This window comes from Sapajus apella, unplaced genomic scaffold, assembly GCF_009761245.1.
Source record: "Sapajus apella isolate SASKATOON/1434 unplaced genomic scaffold, GSC_monkey_1.0 scaffold2, whole genome shotgun sequence".
Classification (NCBI taxonomy): Eukaryota; Metazoa; Chordata; class Mammalia; order Primates; family Cebidae; genus Sapajus; species Sapajus apella.
Window position 1 is genome coordinate 79,372,754 of NW_022436942.1, and position 21,985 is coordinate 79,394,738.

The window sequence follows — 21,985 nt, forward strand, 5'->3', positions numbered from 1 at the left end:
ACTTTCTTCCTCTCAGGACCCTCCTTCCTCCAGTTCCTTTCCCTTCCAGCCTAGATTCCATGATCTTCGCTCTACCCAGTCATGGACGTTGTGAACAACTCGCTGACATCCATTCCAACCCAGGTGGTTGGTACAAGTGGGTCATGGTCATTCCCTGTCCCTTATCAGGAGAGGAACAGGCGTGCGACTCACTTCTAGTACCAGAGAGTAGCGCGAAGTGGGGTGAAGAGGACTGTGGGAAAGATTTTCCCATGAAAGAGACACAAGAATTGATCTTTCCTACTGAGGAGGAACTCAACAACAAGGCTGGCAATGCAGAGAGACAGAAAGAACCCAGATCCTTGATGATGTTGTCAAGCCACCAAATCAACCCCGACTGAAGCTTGTCTTCCCCCAGGACATCCCAGTACATGAAATAATAATTTATGTCATACTTAAGCCCGCTTGAGTCAGGCATTCTGCTACTTTCAGACAAAAGCACCCTAAATAACATAATTTGCAACTTGCAGCAAAAGCCCAGTCCTGGATCAATGTAAATTTCCTTCCATTCTGTTTTTATACCTGTTCTGTTTAGACTGGAGGAGAAAACAATAGGCTCTCCATCCTACAGAAACTCAGACGTCCCTCAACCAACCACCATCAGGAGAACCTTTCCTCATCCATCTGCAGCCTTTGTTTAGGGCTGCAGAAGAACTGGGTTGTTATGCGAAGTGGCCAGCTGTCGTGACCAGGAAATAAATATTTTTAAAAGCTCTCAAGGATAGCATAGGCTTGGGTAGAGGGAAACGGGAGATCTTGAGGTTAAAAGAAATCCAGCATTCATAAGAAGGTGCAGTAGTTATACCCAGATTAAGTTGAGTGAACCAAGTCATTAAGCAGCTGAGTTGTTAGGGGACAGAGACACTTCCTGCCCTGTGCCGTGGCTCAGCGGGGGTTGCAAGCCCCATGGAAGGGTGACCTATGGGCAGAGCAATAGAATCAGCCTTGTGCTCCTGTATCTTGGGCCTGGCATGTTACTGCCCACACATGTCGACACCGTAACAAACATAGTGGATGCCAATGATGACACCTCCTAAAACTATGTGAACCAGTGGCAGGTCCTGGTGGGTTGCTGGGTGTGGAAGTGGGAGGCAGTTCCCGTTGATGGGAAGGCCCCAGGCCCCTACCACCATAATCTCAGCCACCTGGACTGTTGGCAGTAACAAATTCATGATCTCTAATTCTTACCACCACCCCGGAATTCCTGCTTGCCCTGTTGGCTCTCTCCTCCCGTTCACCATAGCAACGATTTTGAATCTTCTCCACTCATCCCACCTCCCACCTGCCTGCCTTCCCTCTCACTGTCAGGCAACTCTGCCTCCTATTTCTTTCTCTTTTCTTTCTTTTTTTTGGAGACAGGGTCTTGCTCTGTTGTCCCGACTGGGGCGCAGTGGTACAGTCACGGCTCACTGTAGCCTTGACCTCCCAGGCTCCAGTGATCCTCCCACCTTAGCCTCCCAAGTAGCTGGGACTACTCTGCCTCCTATTTCACACAGAATTTTTTTTTTTTTTAATTTTCATTTTGTTGCCCTGGCTGGTCTCAAACTCCTGGCTTCAAGTGATCCTCTGACCTCAGCTTCCCAGGTAGCTGGGACTACAGGCATGAGCCGCCACACAAGGCTTCACATGAAGTAGATGCCACCTATCTGATTGGGACTATCCGTACATTCCTTGCTTACCTGCAACTGTTGGAGCATGGTCCCGTTGAACTTCCTGTAATGCTGGGCTGCTTATCTTTGCTGTATATCTGGCTGAACATCTTTGCTGTTCAATATGGTAGCCACTAGCTACATGTGAATATCAAACTATGGCTTGTACAGGTGAGAAAGTGAATTTTAAATTTTACTTCATTTTAATTAATTTAAATTGAAGCAGGTGTGAGTGGCCGCCCTATTAGGCAGCACCAGTTTAGCATAACTAAAAGAAAAACATTTTTGGATACCAAGGCACTGGGGTTTCTGCCAACCCTTTGACATCACTAGGCAATAGACTCTTGACCAACTTATTATAAGAATGCTGAATTAGGTGATGAGAAGGAAGCAAGAGAGAGTTAAAAAATCACATTTGGCCAGGTGCAGTGGCTCATGCCTGTAACCCCAGCATTTTGCGAGGCTAAGGTGGGCGGATCACTTGAGGTCAGGAGTTCGAGACCAGCCTGGACAACATGGCATGATGCTGACTCTACTTTGGGAGGCCGAGGCGGGCAGATCATGAGGTCAAGAGATTGAGACCATCCTGGCCAACACGGCGAAAGCCTGTCTCTATTTAAAAATACAAAAATTAGCTGGGTATGGTGGTGTGCGCCTATAGCCCCAGCTACTCGGGAGGCTGAAGCAGGAGAATTGCTTGAAACCGGGAGGCAGAGGTTGCAGTGAGCCGAGATCACACCACTGCACTCCAGCCTGGCACCTGGAGACAGAACAAGACTATGTCTCAGGAAAAAAAAAAAAAAAAAAAATTAGCCAGGAGTGGTGATGTATGCCTGTAACCCCAGCTACTCGGGAGGCTGAGGCAAGAGAATCACTTGAACCTGGGAGGCGGAGGTTGCAGTGAGCGGAGATCACACCACTGCACTGCAGCCCAGGTAACAGAATAAGACTCCATCTGCAAACAAAAGGCACATTCATTGAGAAATTGCCCTAGAGGAATATAGAGGAAAAAAAATATTGCTTTGACATGCTTTTTCAATCGTGGCAGTTATCAGGAAAGAAACCACAGTGACGTGGTCCACGGTGAACATCGGTTCCATGGCTGGTACATGGCTCTGTACACCTGGCCGAGAAGAAAAGCCTTGCATCACGGCTGCGAAGGCCCACCGGTACTGACATGTTCACAGTCTGTGGGAGGAAGACTGGAACACCAGCCAGGTGGAGGACAGTGTGAGGGGTCATCATCAGTTCAGTAACTTCAAAGGGCGTCCTCTTTGCCTTTTCTGCCCTTCATGCAAAATGTGCACAACACAAGCGGATTGGTAACTTGCATGTCCCATTTCGGGTAGCTGATGTTGCTCACTTTTGGAGACTCTCCTCCCGGGGCCGTCCTGGAGAAATAGCTGAGAACGCAAACCAGCTGAACGCTCCTTATTTTCTTAAGCAGTAGATAGCTGTAAAAGCTCTATTTCGTTTCTTAAACAGTTTCCTTCAGTCTCTTAACCTATAGGTATGCTAGTTTACGAGGACTCCAGATGGCCTGGGAGCTTTAGAACCTGTCACCAATTATCAGAGGAAAGTAAGGCCACTGGAAACCAGAGCAAACCAGAATCAGGGACTCCTTGTTATCTCTAGACCGTTAACATATCAGTATAATACCAAAATCCCTACCCACAAAGAAAATTGTCATTTTCTTTCTTTCTCTTTTTATTTTTAATTTTTGTCTTTCTTTTGAGACAGAGTCTCGATCTGTCCCCCAGGCTAGAGTGCAGTGGCTCAACCTCCGCTCACTGCAACCTCTGCCTCCTGGATTCTCCTGTCTCAGCCTCCTGAGTAGCTGGGATTACAGGCGGGTGCCACCACACCTGGCTAATTTTTATAGATAATTGCCATTTTCTAAACATGCGTCCTGTGAAAAGACATGTTTATGATTTTTACCTGCACATCTAAAGTTCTTCCTTGCACAAACATACAAACCTTCCCGCCCCATATCTAACTCCTTAAAATTTCCCAACTTGGCCAGTGGCCATTGTACGATGGCTCATGCCTGTAATCCCAACACTTTGGGAGGCCGAGGTGGGCAGATCACCTGAGGTCGGGAGTTCAAGACCAGGCTGACCAACATGGTGAAACCCCATCTCTACTAAAAATGCCAAAATTAGCCAAGCATGGTGGCAGTCACCTGTAATCCCAGCTACTCAGGAGGCTGAGGCAGGAGAATCACTTGAACCCAGAAGGCAAAGGTTGCAGTGAGCCGAGATCTCGCCATCGCACTCCAGCCTGGGCAACAAGAGTGAAACTCCATCTCAAAAAAAAAAACTTCCGGGCTACTCACAATTTGGGGAGGAGGAGGAGGTGTCTCTGGAGCAAGAGGCCACTCCTCCTTCTCAGGCCAGAGAATAAATCCTGCTTGCCTTTTTTTCCCCTGCAATTTGTGTGTTCTTTCTTTGCAACTGATATAAAGTAGGAAAAGGACTCAGTTTACCCATGACAGTTCTATCACATTTTAAACAGTTACACACCTTCTCAAATCTGTAATGTTTGAGTACATTTTCCTGTCTCATCTGACCTCCTCTGAATGAGCAGCCACTTGTTTAAAGATCCTATTTGGAGGAATTTCTTTCTCCCCTATTTAAATGCTTTTATTACACACAAAGTTTCTACTTTATTTTTTTTAATTATTGCACGCAGAGTCTCAGTCTGTGGCCCATGCTGTAGTACAGTGACATGATCTTGGCTCACTGCAGCCTCAACCTTCTGGGGTCAAGCAATCCTCCCGCTTCAGCATTCTGAGAAGCTGGAACGACAGGTGTGCACTCCCAGGACTGGCAAATTTTTTAAAATTTTTCTGTGGAGACAGGGTTTTGCCATGTTGCCCAGGCTGGTCCCGAGCTTCTGAGTTCAAGCAACCCTCCTGTCTTGGCCTCCCAAAGTGCTGAGACTACAGGTGTGAGCCACCGCACTCAGCCTGCACCTATCTTCGTGTTTCTTACTTGACTCCATTCTCTTCCAATAATGTATCTGTCAGTTCCCTTACTAGGGCTGCTTTAATTACACAGTTTACCACCGCTCTTACTGTCTCCTTGACCACCGGCTTATTTGTGAAGTGTCCATCCCGTGGCCTCTGGGGACTCCTTGTCTCCTGGCTTTCCTCTCCTCCCTACTGCCTCAGTTTAGTCTCCTCGGTGTTGGTGTCCTTCAGGGATCTGTCTTCGGTCCCCTTCCATGTCACTGTACTCTCTCCCTGGGCAGATCCGTGGGTCCACTCTTCCCTTTCCGCCCATTTTCCACGGTGCTCTGACTGAGCTGCACATGAGATTATGTCACACACTGTTTATAAACCCACTTATTGCTCTAAGAGCAAATTCCAGATAGATTCCTTAACACCAGCACATAAGGCTGGACGACATTCAGGTGCAAGTAGCTTGTTTGGGAGGTGACCCAGGAAGAGGAGTGGGGAAGGGAGACAGGGAAGAGAAGGCAGACAACACAGGAAGCATTAAAGAGCAGCTCAGGAGGCCGGGCGCGATGGCTCACGCCTGTAATCCCAGCACTTTGGGAGGCTGAGACGGGCGGCTCACCCGAGGTCAGGAGTTCTAGACCAGCCTGGGCAACATAGTGAAACCCATCTCTACCAAAAATACAAAAATTAGCCGGAAGTGTTGGCAGACGCCTGTAGTCCCAGCTACTCGGGAGGCTGAGGCAGGAGAATCAATTGCTTGAACCCGGGAGGCAGAGGTTGCAGTAAGCCAAGATTGCACCACTGCACTCCAGCCTTGGTGACAGAGCAAGACTCCTTCTCAAATAAATAAATAAAATTTAATAATTAATTAAAGAGCAGTTCACGGATGTGGGCGTCTGGGCTCAGTCCCCCTAGGGCCCTCTGGAGCCTGCCTAGACGTGCCTCAGAGTTGTCCCACCTGAGGGGAAAATTGGGGTATTTAACCAGCAGTCCCTCAGGCTTGGAGCCTCTGTTCTCTGAGAGCCACAGTCTCTCTCTCCCACCCTCCCCACCTTCCTTTTCCTCCTCCTTCCCTCCTCCCCTTGGCCCTTGATGCCATGTTTGTTTATGGCCCCGCCCACAGCCATAGCTGATTGGGCCACAGATAAAGAACTAGGCCAATCAGATTCATTCCCCTTTACTCCGGAAATGGGCAGGGCATCTGGGCTTGCATTTGAGCTGTGGACACTTCACTTCAAGAGCCTTGCTGGACCACGTGTCCTGGGAGAAACAGAGGAAACCAGTGTTTAGGAGACTTGCAATGTGCGCACAAAGAAATAGAGGCTGGCTTCAGACCATGCAGCTTCAGACAAACTGAAAGAGCAACCTCAGTAGGAGACAGTTTAGTTTCTGATTCTATTAATAGGTTCTCATCTCATGAGGTTGGGCCACGTTTCCTGCACTTGAGGTCTGTGAGATAAGTGTTTCCTCAAAAACACCTCCCTTTTCTGCTAAAGAATGTCACTTGATTTTCTGTAAATTGTAAACACACGCACATGCAATCCCCAATCTCCATTCCTTCACACCTGGCTTCCTACTCCATAAAGAAACAGACCACCATTCTCAGCATCCCACTTAGTACATCGTAATCTCTGAGTGGCTCAAATGCTTCCATCTTCTCTATATCCTTGCAACACACACACACACACACACACACACACACACACACACACACACACATTTTTCCTTGACTCCATTAAAAACCATTCTTACCTCTCTCCTATAGGAAAATCAGTCCATGGCCAGGCGTGGTAGCTCACGCCTATAATCCCAGCACTTTGGGAGGCCGAGGCAAGTGGATCACTTGAGGTCAGGAGTTCAAGACCAGCCTGGCCAACACGGTGAAACCCCGTCTCTACTAAAAAATAAAAAAAGTAGCCAGGCATGGTGGTGCGTGCCTGTAATCGCAGCTACTCAGGAGACTGAGATGGGAGAATCGCTTGAATGCCGGAAGGGCGGAGGTTTTAGTGAGCCAAGATCGTGCCACTGCACTCCAGCCTGGGTGACAGAACGAAACTCCGTCTCAAAAAAAAAAAAAATGTAGTCCATGCCTGCTGTCTGCACTCTCTCCCCTCATTGGTCCTTCCTTGCACTATTATTTTGTGGGAAGGTGTTTCATTTTGAAGATGTGATTGGAAGTGTCTGTGGAATATATAGATTGATAGACTACACAAGGGTGGAGCTCAGAACTCAGATGTGGTCTGGAGATACAGATTTAGCATTTAGTGATTTAAAAAGTAATGAACACATATGGTAGAAAAAAATTCAGACACAAGAATGGTGATAAATAAATCTCTTGTCAAATACTAACTAATTCCCCCAGCTCCCTTCCCAGAGACCACCTTGTGTATCTTCCAGATGAGCCATCTTCATGGGCATGGGACCTGTGCAGTCATATAGAGATCCACACTTAGAAGGAAACTGAATTCATTCAATGCTTTGCTGTCACCATTTTCAAATTCCTAATTTTTGAAAAAGGGACCCCACATTTCATTTTGCCCTTGGCCTTGCAAATTATATGGTAGATCCTGTTCCCTGCTATATTCCATGCATCATTAAACATGTAATATACATATATGCCCCTTCCTTTCACCTGCTTTTCTTTTAGCATTTTTTTTCTTTCTTTTTTTTTTTTTTTTTTTTTTCTGAGGCAGAGTCTCTCTCTCTGTTGCCCAGGCTGGAGTGTAATGGCGTGTTCTTGGCTCACTGCAACCTCCGCCTCCTGGGTTCAAGCGATTCTCCTGCCTCAGCCTCCCGAACAGCTGGGATTATAGGCACCCACCACCATGCCCAGCTAATTTTTGTATTTTTAGTAGAGATGGGGTTTCACCGTGTTGGCCAGGCTGGCCTCAAACTCCTGACCTCAGGTGATCTGCCTGCCTCAGCCTCCCAAGGTGTTGGGATTACAGGTGTGAGCCACCATGCCCTGCCTGATTATTCTTAAAACAATGTGTGTGAATGAAATTTCCCAGGGAGAAGATCCAATAATCATTAGCGCCGTTCACTAAATTTTTCTGTTTCTGGATACGTGGGGGAGGTACGTGGGGATTGTACTTCCTTGCTCCCTAGTGGTTGGGTAGAACCAAGTGATTACTTTTGACCAATGAGTGATATGAGTAATGAGTAGAAGTGAATGCATTTCCAGGTCAAAGCTTTTATATATATATACGTATATATTCTTTCCATCACGAGGTCAGAACATTAAACTGCTGCTGTGAGACTCTCCAGAGTTCTCATTAAAGAGTTCAAGACAGTGGCTGTTCTGTTAGCCTCGATCTCTGAGTGATTACAGACAGCAGAGACTTCTGGGAGACCCAGACCCGCATGTAGTGTGGGTGAGAATTAAATCATCACTGTTATAAGCCATGAAACTCTGAGAATGCTGTGTTATTGCAGCATAATCTGTCCTATCCTGATAGAAACATAAAAAGTGCTGAGAGACAATTTGCTGGAACTGATACTTACAGGGAGAGGAGAGCCAGAGAAAGAGAAGACAAAGGTTGGATGCTCATGCCTATAACCCCAGTAATTTGGAAGGCTGAGGCAGGAGGATCACTTGAAGCCTGGAGTTCAGTACCACCCTGGGCAGCATATCAAGACACTATCTCTACAATTTTTTTTTTTTTTTAAATTAGCCAAGCTTGGTGGCATGTGCCTGTGGTCCCAGCTACTCAGGAGGCTGTGGCAGGAGGATCACTAGAGCCCACAAGTTTGAGGCTGCAGTGAGCTATGATCACACCACTGCACTCCAGACTAGATGACAGAGCAAGACCCAGTCTCTAAAAATAAATCAATTAAATTAATTTTTAAAAAAAGAAAGATAAGATAAAGAGTCATAGAAGTATAAATGAGAAACCAGGAGAACATAGGACCCAGGAGAGCAATGGAAACCAAGGGAAAAAACTGGTCCGAGAAGCAGAAAGTGGCCAGTGACACTGAATGCATCCAAGAGATCAAGTAAAATAAGGAGTAGAATATATTCACTAAGTCTGGCAACTGAGAAGTCTTTGGTAACCTCATTGAGAACAGAATCCTTGCAGTGGTGGAGGTGGCAGTGGTGAAATAGTGGATAAGGACTGAAGCAGTGGAGAGGGGACAGCATGAGGGATCAGTGCAAGAGTTTAGCAGAAAGACAAGAAAACAGTCTGGGTGTGGTAGCTTATGCCTGTAATCCCAACACTTTGGTAGGCTAAGGTGAGCGGATCGCTTGTGACCAGGAGTTCAAGACCAGCCTGGCCAACATGGTGAAACCCCATCTCTACTAAAAATACAAAAATTACCCGAGTGTGGCTGGCACACGCCTGTAATCCCAGCCACTTGGGAGGCTGAGGCATGAGAATCTCTTGAACCCAGGAGGCAGAGGTTGCAGTGACCCAAAATCGTGCCACAGCACTCCAGGGTGGGTGACAAAGGGAAATTCCATCTAAAAAAAAAGAAGAAAAGAAAGAAAGAAAGAAAGACAAGAAAATAGCTGTCTTTTAGTGGTAGCAAGAGCAACACTGAAGTGATTTGCCTATTCTGGACATTTCCTATAAATAGAGTCATAAAAGATATCCTTTTGTGTCTGGCTTCTTTCACTTAGCGTAATGTTTTCAAGGTTCATCTATGTTGGAGCATGGGTCAGGGCTTCATTCCTTTTTACGGCTGAATAATGTTCCCCCGTATGGACAGACTCCCTTTTGTGTATCCATCCATCAGTGGATGGACACTTGACATGTCTGCCTGTTTATGGTGCTCTTGGGAATGAGTGAATGAATGAGGGAATAGCATAAACAGAGCTGTGCAAGGTCACAGAGCTGGGAGGATGTGGAGCCAGGATTGGAAGCCGGGCCATTAGTCCCCTAGAGCCTATGTTCTAAGCATCAGGCTTTACCTGTGAATCTCCTCTTTTTACAGATGGAGATGACCGTATCACTCAGATTCCCAGCAGGAAAGCAATGGCATCCTCAAGTGGGTAACTAATGATGGGGGCATTTACAAAGCTGTAGGCAGAGTTAAGAAAAAAGCAATAAGGGATAGTGAGCTGCCTGGGGCTGGCAAGAGTGGAGAGCCCTTACCACTCCCAGGACTAAAGGAGGGAGTGGTGGCCAGAAGCCCCGCCTATATGCAACTGAGAAGGGCGGGGCCAGGGAGTCCTGTCCATCCTCACTGCTCTCCAGTTTCCTGAACTGGAAGCCAGAGGGTAAGGGGGAACCCTGATGCTTTTGGATGGGTAGGAAAGCACAATTCACTCAGACTGAAAAAGTAAAAATCTACCCAGCCACATAGCAGGCTAGAGTAACAGAAATGGACCATGCCAGCTGCAAAAATAACAGGGAACACTATTTCTCTGTAGCTATAAAGTAATAATACAACCCTGCATCTTTAAGCGACTGCTGAAACATTGTCCTTTAAAATCACAGACCTGCAGAAACTTTGCTGTTTGAGATTACATGACTAAGACTGAAGTATTCCAATTTTGCCTGGAGGACCTAAGTTGTCTTGACAAAGAGAAGCAGCCTCAGCTTACAACTCAGGAGCAGAGCTGCAGATAAAGCGTTTCTGGACACATTTGACATATATCTTAGTGATGTTGCTTTCAAGGAAACAGGGCCCTGGGACCCTTTTGCAATCCAGATTTGAAGATGACTGCTTTGTACAAACCTGCTTTGCTTGGAGTCTTTCAAAACAGGACTTCATTTAGATTTTATCTAAATTCCACTTTCCTGGGAATCCTTTAATACATTGCTGTATTCCTTTGGTGATATGCTGTGGCTCTTCTGGTGGGTGGTGTCCCTCACTGAATAGGTCAAGAAACCTAACTCTGTTGGACTGCCACTGTGTTCTTGGTCGTCTTGGGCTGACTGGTCTAGGTCATGGGTTGAGCTTCCACGGCATAGGGCAGGGTGGAGAGTAACTCAGAGGGTCAGGCACGAAAAAGCCGGCAGACAAATTAAGCCCCTCCACCCCCATCACCCTCACCCTTGCAAATCTAATTTCCCCCGCCAACTGCAGACCAGACCGGGCGGTGGAAGAAGAGAGGGAGACCTTCCTTTACCCAGAGCTCCTATACATCAGGGGCTGAATAAAGGGCTGTAGAAATGAATGAATCAATCTGAGTGGGGCTTGAGGCAATGGAAAGATCTCAGCCCTTTTCTCAGGCACAGTGAAAGCCCCAGGTCTTGGGACATTTGCAGGGCTGCCCCTTTCTCCCAACAGAAATGAGCCCAAAAAAGCAAAAGGAAAGGGGAGAAAGGGAGAATTCTAAAAATGCCCATCCTCTGAACACTGTCTTTGTGTAGGCATCTGGGGGAGGCCAGCTGGGGCGAGGTCATCTGCCAGCCTGGCCCCGTAAGATTTGGTCCTTCTTGTTTATTGCAGCCACATCTGGGGCAACTGCCAGGGCCCGCCCTTACTCTGCAGTCATTGGAGGAGCTCAAAGTTAAAGGCTCCTACTAAAAATCAGTACGTTTCATTTTGCAGTTACTGGGAGGGGGCTTGCTGTGGCCCCATCTGGGATAGCTGAGCCCTGGTCCAGCCCCGCGCAGGGAGGGAGCCTGTCACCATGCCGGCCTGCTGCAGCTGCGGTGATGTTTTCCAGTATGAGACCAACAAAGTCACCCGGATCCAGAGCATGAATTATGGCACCCTTAAGTGGTTCTTCCACGTGATCGTCTTTTCCTACGTTAGGTAAGTGGGATGCGGGGAGGACCCCAGACCTCTGCAGTGATTAACAGCACAGTAAGCCCCAGGGGGCAGCTTCAGGTGCGCATTCTGAATCTCACATGGTTTTGGAATCTGAGACGCTCTCTCACAGCAAGCTGGGCGCGAGGGCGGAAGTAGCTGCAGGATGAAACGGCGCCGCGGCCGGGCTGCAGCAGAGAGAAGCCGCGGCCGGCGAGTGGGATTCCTTTCTGCTCTACTCCGGGCCGGCCCGGGCGAGCAGGGCAGGGCGTGGCTGGGGAAGGTGGGAAAGCTCAGGGCAACACGCTGGATTCCCGGAGAGGAGGCAAGGATCTCGGGGCACGCCTGTTGATCATGCTCTCATCTGAGTCACCGTGCTTGGGAGGAATAGGACCAGGCTTGAAAATGTATTATAACTTTAGGTCACCAATGTCAGGAAGACACTGCTTATTGGTTTATATTTTTTCTAAAAGAAACTTACCGAGATGTAATTTACACACCATACAATCCACCCATTTAAAGGATACAATTTAATGGTTTTTTGAATTATTCAGAGTTGTGCAACCATCCCCACAATTAATTTTAGAATATTTTCATCCACTCAAAAATTTCTCACTCCTTCGCCACCATTTCCAGCACTGTTCCTCCTCCTTCCCACCCATGAATTCACTTTCTGCCTCTATGGATTCGCCTATTCTGGACATTTTCCATAAATGGAATCACACAATATGTGGTCCTTTGTAGCTGGCTGTTTTCACTTAGCATGTTTTCAATGCTCACTCGTCTTGTAGCATGTGTTGATACTTCATTCAATTTTTTTTACGAGACGGGGGTCTCACTATGTTGCCCAGGCTGATCTCAAACTCCTGGACTCAAGTCTGCCTACCTCGGCCTCCCAGAGTGTTAGGATTACAGATATGACCCATTGTGCCCGGCGTATACGTCATTCCTTTTTATGGCTGAGTCATATTCCGTTGCATGGAGAGACCACCTTTTATCCACTCGTTCATCCCTTGATTATCGGGAGCACGTCTGCCAGGAGCTCTCCACCTGCAAGAGGGTTCCAACTTGGATAGGGGGGTGCGCGGAAGACAAAGAATGATAGACAGATGGGGTCTGGAGGGTTGAAAAGCATATGCTTTACCAACAACTTTATTCATGCTCAGGGTCAGTATATATATCTTTTTTAGGTATGTGTCTACGTGAGACAAAGGGGTACAGAAAGTTTTAAAGTAGAAAAATCAACATCATAGGGTCAGGACAATGGAAAGGTCAGATACACAATTAACCGGAACAGGTAGTCACACTATCTCATCTAGGGGCAAGTCATTTAATTAACCAGAACAGGTGGTCACACTATCTCATCTAAGGGTAAGTCATTTATCTTCTAGAGAAAATCAGCAAAGTCATAAAACATGACTTAGTAGAAAACTCAATTATCGTACACAATGCATCTCATGACTGCATGGCCATCTGGCGATTGCCCACAAGTTTAACTTTAACCTAAGTCTTTCTCTGTTCCTGCTTTCCGATAGCTCGACTCCCTCAACTGGAGACACTGTGTCTGGGCTCGAGCCCTCCGTATTGTGAGGCCCATTTTCGGGGGGCCTCACACGGGAGCGATCCCCACACTTGATGGACATTTGGGTTGTTTCTCCTTTTTGGCAATCATGAATAATGCTGCACAAACATTTGTGTACAAGGTTTTATGTGGATATATATTCTCCGTTCTCTTGAGTACGTACCTAAGAGTGGAACTGCTGGGTCGTATGTTAACTACGTTTCACCTTCAGCGGAACTGTGGACTGAATGTCACAGCAGCTGCAGGTTTTTACATCCCCATCAGCAGAGCATGAGGGGTCCAATTTCTCCACATTGTCACCAACGCTTGTTATCGTCTGTCTTTTTGTGGTTTTTTGTTTTTGTTTTTCGAGATGAAGTCTTGCTCTGTTGCCTAGGCTGGAATGCAGTGGCGCAATCTTGGCTTGCTGCAACCTCCACTTCCCCAGCTCGAGTGATTCTCCTGCTTCAGCCTCCTGAGTAGCTGGGATTACAGGCATACGTCACCACTCCTGGCTAATTTTTGTATATTTAGTAGAGACAGGGTTTCATCATGTTGGCCAGACTGGCCTCGAACTCCTGACTTCAAGTGATCTGCCTACCTCAGCCTCTCAAAGTGCTGGGATTACAGGCATGAGCCACTGTGCCTGGCCGATTGTCTGTCTTTTAAATTCTAGCCATGCTAATGGGTGTGAAGTGGTAGTTCTCTGTGGCTGCGATTTGAATTTCCCTGACGGTGAGTGCCTCTTATTCTCTGTGCTGATTGATAATGATGATGGAGGCAATTTGTATCTATAGAGGGTGGCAGTGTAGTTTACTAAGAGTTGGGCCAACTTATTTCATAATACTGGCTATGTCTTCCTGGGCCAAGTCATAAACTTCTCTGAGCGTCAGTTTCTGCATCTGTTCATAGGGTTGTGACAATTAAACAAAAAAAAGCATGAGCAGCCCTTGTTATGGTGACTGACATAGGATAAGAGCTCCATAACTGGTATCTATTTTTAAAAATAATCATTTTGAGGCTGGGTGCGGTGGCTCACGCCTGTAATCTCAACACTTTGGGAGGCCGAGGCGGGCGGATCGCTGGAGGTCGGGAGTTTGAGACTAGCCTGGCCAATATGGTGTGACCCTGTCTCTACTAAAAATTCAAAAATTTGCCAGGCATAGTGGTGTGCACCTGTAGTCCCAGCTACTTGGGAGGCTGAGGCAGGAGAATCGCTTGAACCTGGGAGGTGGAGGTTGCATTTAGCTAAGATCTCACCACTACACTCCAGCCTGGGCAAAAAAAAAAAATTTTTTTTAAAAAAAAAAAAAAAAAAAAAAAAAACCTTTTTGATTATATAATAGTATATGTATGTGTATAAAATACATGTATGTATTTTTATATACATCCTCTGGTCTGAGCCTCAAAGTAACCACATATAAGCTCAGGATTTGAGATGTGGAAATGTGGATTGAAAAATCCTTCACTTCTTTGAGCCTTGGTTCCCTCATGTGTAAAATGAGGAGAATTGTTAATAGGAATATTAAATGAACTAATACATGCCGAGCTGTTTGAGAAATATATGGCATATATTTTTGTTAGTTCCCTTATTGTTATTTCTTATTATTAATAATGCTATTAGGATTATTATTATTTGATTCATATGTTCACTGTTTAACAAATATTGAATACTAAACACATATGCTGGGCTGGACACGGTGGCCTGTGCCTGTATTTCCAGCACTTTGGAAGGCCGAGGCGGGCTGATCACTTGAGGTCAAGCATTTGAGACCAGCCTAGCTAAGGTGGTGGAAACATCATCTCTACTAAAAATACAAAAATTAGTTGGATGTGTGGGTGGGTGCCTGTAGTCCCAGCAACTCAGGAGGCTGAGGCAGGGGAATCACAGGAACTCGGGAGGTGGAGCTTGTAGTGAGCTGAGATTGTGCCGTTGCACTCCAGCCTGGGTGACAGAGCAAGACTCCATCTCAAATAATAATAATAATAAAAAATTTCTAAAAACAGATTACTATGAGAACACCTTATAATGATAAATATTTTTCTTTCACATGGTGAAATCGTAACTTACATGTATTTAACTCCCCCAAATTCAGTTATACATGTTCCACATGGACATGGAGAGAGAGGCCTCCCAAAGTGCTGAGATTACAGGCTTGAGCCGCCGCAATAACACAATGATGCAGCAACCCTGGGGTGGGTCTGAGATGCGATACTTGCATCTGGGCTTCCCTCCATCAATCTCCGTTCCCACGTGCTTCTCACAGAGCGAGCATCTTGCTGCTCTACTTATTAATATAGGTACATATTTTTCAGCCACGTGACCCCTAAAATAAGTCAACTCCTTCACCTTCACCTGGAGCAAAACTGTAAAAACAGCAACTTGTTCCGGAGCTGGAGGAAAAATTGGCTCCAGCAGACCCAAGTGGGGAGTGTTTGCTATGCTTTGTGGACAATTTAAGGATTTATCAAAGGCAATTTTGATGAGCCATGATTTTCATCTTAAGTGCCGACCTTAGAGGATAAGCTGCGTATTAAAGTTTCTCCACTGTTTGTATTTTAAAATATAAAATGGAAGAAAAAACTAATGCCAGCTTTGCTTTTTTCCTCTTGGTTAATGGACTATTAAGATCTCCCCAAATGGCCAAATGGAGCCTCATAGTACACAATTTCGGAAATGCTGCCTTAAGTTGTACTGTGAAGCTTTAAGTTCGTGTAACCATGACTTAGCCATCTGTGGAATGGGTAGACCCAAGGGGCGTAGGGATTGGGGGAAGTAGTTAGCATCAAGTAGGACTGGTGTGGACCATAGGTGGAAATCCAGACAGGCTCGAGCAATGCTCAGGACACTGCAGCAATTCACTGGCCAGCTGTCCCTCCTGGGGCTGGAAGGACTAAGAGCCAGGATAAGGCTACAGGGCCTCAGTTGTTGAAAATGGGATACAAAGCAGGGACTGATTATGGAGGAAATTAGCCAAGAGGCTGTTCAGCTTCTCCTGTTCTCACAACCAAGTTCAGATCTGGAGTCAGAGGCAGGGATGCCCCTGTAAGAGGAGTTTGTGAGCAGGTCTGTGTTAGCCAGGATTGTTTAGGCAGTGACAGAAACTCAACTTACATTAACCACAAAGCCTCAATGGGGAATTTATTGGATCATGTAACTGGGCAGTTGAAGAGATGGTGCTGTCCTCGGACGTGGATGAAGATAAGAGTTCAAACTATGTCATCAGAGCTGATCTCTCTTCCTACACGTTGGCTCCATTTGCTTCTATTTGGCTTCCTTCTTGAGCAACTCTTATGTAGCAAGATACTCTTACATTCTCTTCTTTCAGCAACCTCGGAGGAGCAAACAAGTCTTTCCTGATAGCTCTGATAGGAAAGTCCCAGGAAAGACCGGATTGGTCAGGTGTGAGTTACAGATCCATCCCTGAACCAATCACTGTGACCAGAGCCAAGGTGCCACCCGATTGGCCAGCCTGGGTCATATGCTGTCTCCCATGGCAGGAAGTAGTGAGAAGAGGAGGAAGCCATGTGAGCCCTACCTGAATGAACCACATCCAGTGGATTTTCCTCAGGAAGGAAGATCCTATTCCCAGACAAAATGGGAAAAGGAAGTGGAGAGGGTAGGCAGACAAAAAAGCAGTGATCTATTACAAGGTCCTTCCAAAACCCAGAAATTCCAGGGATTTCTGAAGTCTGCTTCTCTAGTCCTGGCTTGTCTCAGCCCTGCAGCTGGGCTGTGGAGACTGTATCTGGGCAATTGCTGAGCTCCTGTTCTTACCTCGGACCCTTCCTCAGTCCCACCAAGAGCCCTGCTCCTCATCCCCAGATGTGCTGCTTGGGCCCACGGAGGCTGCCAGCTCATCTTGGTACTTCACTACTACTTGGTTTCTGTTGCCACCAAGCTGTTGCTTAAACCAAGCCACCTGTGATGGCACTGCCTTGATAAAAAAGCAAAAGGAGAATACTCTTTTTTACTTTTTTTTTTCTTTTTTTTTTTGAGACAGAGTCTCACTCTGGTTGCTGAGACTGGAGTGTGGTAGTATCTTGGCTTGCTGCAGCCTCAACCTCCTGGGCTCAAATTTTCCCACCTCAGCTTCCCCAGTAGCTGGGACTATAGGTGCATGCCACTATGCCCAGCTAATTTTTGTATTTTTAATAGAGACGCAGTTTCACCATGTTGGCGAGGCTGGTCTTGAACTCCTGACCTCAGGTGATCCACTCTCCTCAGCCTCCCAAAGTGCTGGGATTACAGGCATGAGCCACTGTGCCCGGCTGGAGAATTCTTTTGATTTTATTCCAAGTGGATTGAGAAGCCATGGGAAGATTGTAAGCAGGGGAATAAAAGATGGTTACATTCTCTTGGGAAGATTTCCCTCTTCCCTGGAGACCAGTCCTCACAGAAGCTTTTCCAGCAGCCACAGAAGACCGGGGAGGATTGAGAGAGGCACAGGAAAACAAACTCCACTCACAGCTGCTGCTGCCCCACTGCCCAGTCAGCCTCCACTGGCGCCAACAGTGAGCCTGTGCTGTCATTCCTGGTCCCAGGTTGGCTGTTGCCGTGGAGAGGGTGCTGCTGTTCTAGTTTGTGGCTGTTAAAATGGAGCTCCTGGTGGACACCTGTTTCCCAGTGGATGGCCACACACCTGTGAATTTGGGCCTCCTCCAGCTGAGTAGAAGTGAGCCCAGCACAGAGGCCAGGGAGGCAGCAGATTCCAGGAGGAGCAAATCTCAATCCAATCCAAGTGTGGCATCTCTGCCCCGACCATCTTTTTTTTTTTCTTTTGAGACAGAGTCTCCCTCTGTCACCCAGACTGGAGTGCAGTGGCGCAATCTTGACTCATTGCAACCTCCACCTCCTGGGTTCATGCAATTCTCTTGCCTCAGTCTCCCGAGTAGCTGGGATTATAATAGGTGTGCGCCAGCATACCCAGCCAATTTTTGTATTTTTAGTAGAGACAGGGTTTTGCCATGTTTGCCAAGCTGATCTCGAACTCCTGGCCTCAAGCGATCTACCCACCTTGGCTTTCCAAAGTGCTGAGATTACAGGTGTGAGCCACCATGCCTCACCTGCCCCTGACTGTCCTCAGAGGAATAGAAGCAGGAGGTCTGCCACATTCTCATCCCACCTTTGACACCTGGGTGATGTGATAGAGCTTGAGGGGAAGGTCAGAGATAACCCAGTTCAGGAGGTGACCCCGTAGGAGATTTAGAATCCAGCCACTTGACACATGGTACCAAGAGAGCAGTAAATGCAAAGATCTGGAAACAGAAGAGGAACAGCAAGGACAGCATGTTCCAGAACCTGGAGAGAGAGGAGGGGGCAGCCGGAGCTGAGGGCAGGTCAGGGGAAGGGTTTCAATTTGATTTTCAGTGTCATGGGAAGTCACTGAAAAGTTTTATGCAGAGAAGTGAAACCACCTGACTCATGTTTCTAGAAGCTCTCATGGGCCACTGTACAGAGCATAGAGTGTGGTGGGACAAGAATGACAGCAAGGGACCAGTGAGAAGGTCCCTGGAGTCACCAGATATGAGGAGATGGAGACGGGCTAGAATGGGATGGCAGAGCTGGAGGGATGTGGACAAAGCCCGGATGTGTTTTGGAGGCAGAACTAATGGATTTGCTAGGAGGTGAAGGATGGCTCTGGATTCCTGAGGCACGATGGCCTTTCACCAACTTGAGGAAGACCAAGGAGAGGCTTGAGGACTAACACAGCACTCTTAAGGATGCCAGGCGAAGGTGGAGACTGCCATGAGCTGTGATTATGCACTGCACCCTAGCCTGGGTGACAGACTGACATCCTGTCTTAAAATATATATGTAATAAGCCGGGCGCGGTGGCTCAAGCCTGTAATCCCAGCACTTTGGGAGGCCGAGGCGGGTGGATCACGAGGTCAAGAGATCGAGACCATCCTGGTCAACATGGTGAAACCCCATCTCTACTAAAAACACAAAAAATTAGCTGGGCATGGTGGCGCTTGCCTGTAATCCCAGCTGCTCAGGAAACTAAGGCAGAAGAATTGCCTGAGCCCAGGAGGCGGAGGTTGCGGTGAGCCAAGATCACGCCATTGCACTCCAGCCTGGGTAACGAGTGAAACTCTGTCTCAAAAAAAAAAAAAAGAAATATATATGTAATAAAAAAATAATAAATAAAGGTCCAGGCATGGTGGTTCACGCCTATAATCCCAACACTTTGGGAGGCTGAGGCAGGTGAATCACCTGAGGTTAAGAGTTCAAGACCAGCCTGGTCAACATGGCAAAACCTCATCTCTACTAAAAATACAAAAATTACCCAGGTGTGGTGGCACACACCTGTAATCCCACCTACTTGAGAGGCTGAGGCAGGAGAATCACTTGAACCCAGGAGGCAGAGGTTTCAGTGACCCTAAATTGTGCCATTGCACTACAGCCTGGGCAACAGAGGGAGACTCCATCTCAATAAATAGGCAAGCAATTAAAACACTTGCCTACTACCATCTATCCTCATCCCTTTTTCATGTCTAACACCAAGACACCAAAATAGTTGGCAGCACATCATCTCAAAAGATAAGCATAGTTCTTTCAAATGAATGCTTTTAGTGTATGAAAAGCTGCCTCAGTGTCTGATTTTCTTGTTTTTGAGGGGTAATGATGGAGGCCTCTCTCCTGTACCCGCAGGCCTCTGGGGATGCCGCCCCAGCCCCGTTGCATGAGTAGCACGGTGTTGGGAAGACGAAGGAGCAGTTTGTCTGGCATCTTCACAGGCCTGCAGCTGGCGGGTACAGTGGCAGAGAAGGCGAGGCCAAGGTGGAGCTGGGGAAGCCAGCAGGGGCCAGATCGTGGAGGGCCTTGAGCTGCATCTGGGAGGCACTGAGAAAGGGCATGGAGGCTGTCCCTACAGCCCCCAACATCTTATTAGAAAATATTCAAACATACAGAAAACATGAAGGGTTTTATGCTCATATTTTCATTTTGGAGAGATCATTCTGCTTGAAATATAACACCGACTGCGCACTGCCAAGGACTTAGCCTGTGCTGGGTTCCGTTCTTAGCATCTGACATGTATTGGCCTGTCGAGGGTGGCCATGTTTGTAACATCAGTATATCTATTTGGATATCTAGGTGTGGACATAAAGAGATACCTAGAAGACATTCCCATTGCCTATGGGAGTGATTCGTGCTGGGATATTATTTATTTATTTATTTAGAGATGAGCCTCGCTCTGTCAGCGAGGCTGGAGTGCAATGGCGTGATCTGGCTGACTGCAACCTCCGCCTCCCAGGTTCAAACTATTCTCCCGCCTTAGCCTCCCTCGCAGCTGGGACTACAGGCGCCTACCACTGTGCCTGGCTAATTTTTGTATTTTTAGTAGAGATGAGTTTCCACATGTTGCCCAGGCTGGTCTCAAACTCTTGACCTCAAATAATCTGCCCACGTTGGCTTCCCAAATTGCTGGGATTACAGGCATGAGTCACCATTCCTGGCTGGAATCTTAATTTGTATTTTTTTCTTTTTAGCCCTTGATTTTCACCCTGTTAGGCTGACTTTAGGAGTCTGACCCCAAAACTGCAAAAGAATAAATTAATCTGGAAAGCCACTACGTTTGTGGTAATCTGTTACAGCAACAACTAGAAACTAATACAATGGGGATTTAACTTGGCTCGGGGGTGCTGGCTCTTCCCCACTTTCTTCTCAGAGCATCTCTTGAGTCCTCACCCCTTGCGGAGCCCCCACCATGGCCCCGTGGACCAGCGATGGACCCGATCAGATTCTTCTCTTGGGATTTTAAATAAAAGATGCATGGAGGCGGGCGGATCATGAGATCAGGAGTTCAAGACCATCCTGGCCAACACAGTGAAACCCCATCTCTACTAAAAATATAAAAATTAGTCTGGGATGATGGCATGCACCTGTAGTCCCAGCTACTCAAGAGGCTGAGGCAGGAGAGTGGCTTGAACCCAGGAGGCAGAGGTTGCAGTGAGCCAAGATGGAGCCACTGCACTCCAGGCTGGGCAAGCGAGCAAGACCCCATCTCAATAAATAAATAAATAAATAAATAGGAGATGCAGAAGCCGTGTGCCCAGCCTCTCTGTGCTACCCTGCAGGCACAGTGCCTGGCGCCACCGCTCTGTAGGGGTCCTGAAGATGTCTGTTGGCCTGGGTTAGGTGTGAGCTAAGGGATATGAGGGCAGTTCACATTGCGGGCTCAGCCCTTTGGTGTTACCTGTGCTCTGGAAGCCCAGGGCCTGTAAGGGGGAGAGAACAACTTTGCTGAAAGGCGGGACCTCCCTGCAGAGCTTGAAGAACAATCTAATCATCCTGGCATGGGCGCATCCCACCTGTGATGCCGGTGTAAGTCTGTGAAAGTCACTCATATTCACAGCATGTGGATCGGGACTCTGCGGAGTCACAGTGGTGGGCACCTTCATCTCCATTTGGCAAATCCAGTGCGAGCAGCCTGAGGGTTCCATGGGCCCAGCCTCACCTCCATCCTTATTTCCCTCCCACTCCAGGGCTCCTCCTCAGCCACACTCGCCTGTGAGTACCCCTCGGCTATATCAGTCTGTTCTCATGCTGCTCATAAAGACATACGCAAGACTGGGTAATTTATAAAGGAAAGAGGTTTAATGGAATCACAGTTTCACATGTTCAGGGAGACCTCACAACCATGGCAGAAGGCGAAAGGCATGTCTTATATGGTGGCAGGCAAAGAGCAAATGAGAGCCAAGCAAAAGAGGAAACCTTCTATAAAACCATCTGATCTGCCGGGCGCGGTGGCTCGCACCTGTAATCCCAGCACTTTGGGAGGCTGAGGTAGGTAGATCACCTGAGGTCTGGAGTTCAAGACCAGCCTGACCAACATGGAGAAACTCTGTCTCTACTAAAAATACAAAATTAGCCAGGCATTGTGGCAGGTGCCTGTAATCGCAGCTACTCAGGAGGCTGAGGCAGGAGAATCACTTCAACCCGGGAGGCAGAGTTTGTGGTGAACCAAGATCACGCCACTGCACTCCAGGGCAACAAGAGAGAAACTACATCTCAAAAAAAGAAAAAAGCCATCCGATCCCATGAGACTTATTCACTACCACGAGAACA

The 21,985-nt window shown here is 47.3% G+C and overlaps 1 protein-coding gene and 1 long non-coding RNA gene across 4 annotated transcripts in view; one reads left to right on the plus strand and one right to left on the minus strand.

Moving 5' to 3' along the window:
• Window positions 1-4,351: 4,351 nt before the first annotated feature.
• LOC116525933 lies at window positions 4,352-7,443 on the minus strand. The gene is made up of 2 exons (XR_004257884.1): window positions 7,403-7,443; window positions 4,352-4,436 (listed from the first exon to the last, which is right to left on the minus strand). It is a non-coding gene; the product is annotated as an uncharacterized LOC116525933 (long non-coding RNA).
• A 3,646-nt stretch (window positions 7,444-11,089) lies between these two features.
• P2RX7 (purinergic receptor P2X 7) overlaps window positions 11,090-21,985 on the plus strand; it is a 47,037-nt gene continuing 36,141 nt past the window's right edge. Inside the window, exon 1 of one of the 3 annotated variants that reach the window (XM_032242060.1) lies at window positions 11,090-11,358. In XM_032242060.1, the coding sequence (XP_032097951.1) occupies window positions 11,234-11,358 (125 nt within the window). In that variant the 5' untranslated portion in view covers window positions 11,090-11,233. The remainder of the gene's footprint in view (window positions 11,359-21,985) is intronic. The other 2 variants (XM_032242051.1, XM_032242067.1) reach the window with 2 other exon arrangements.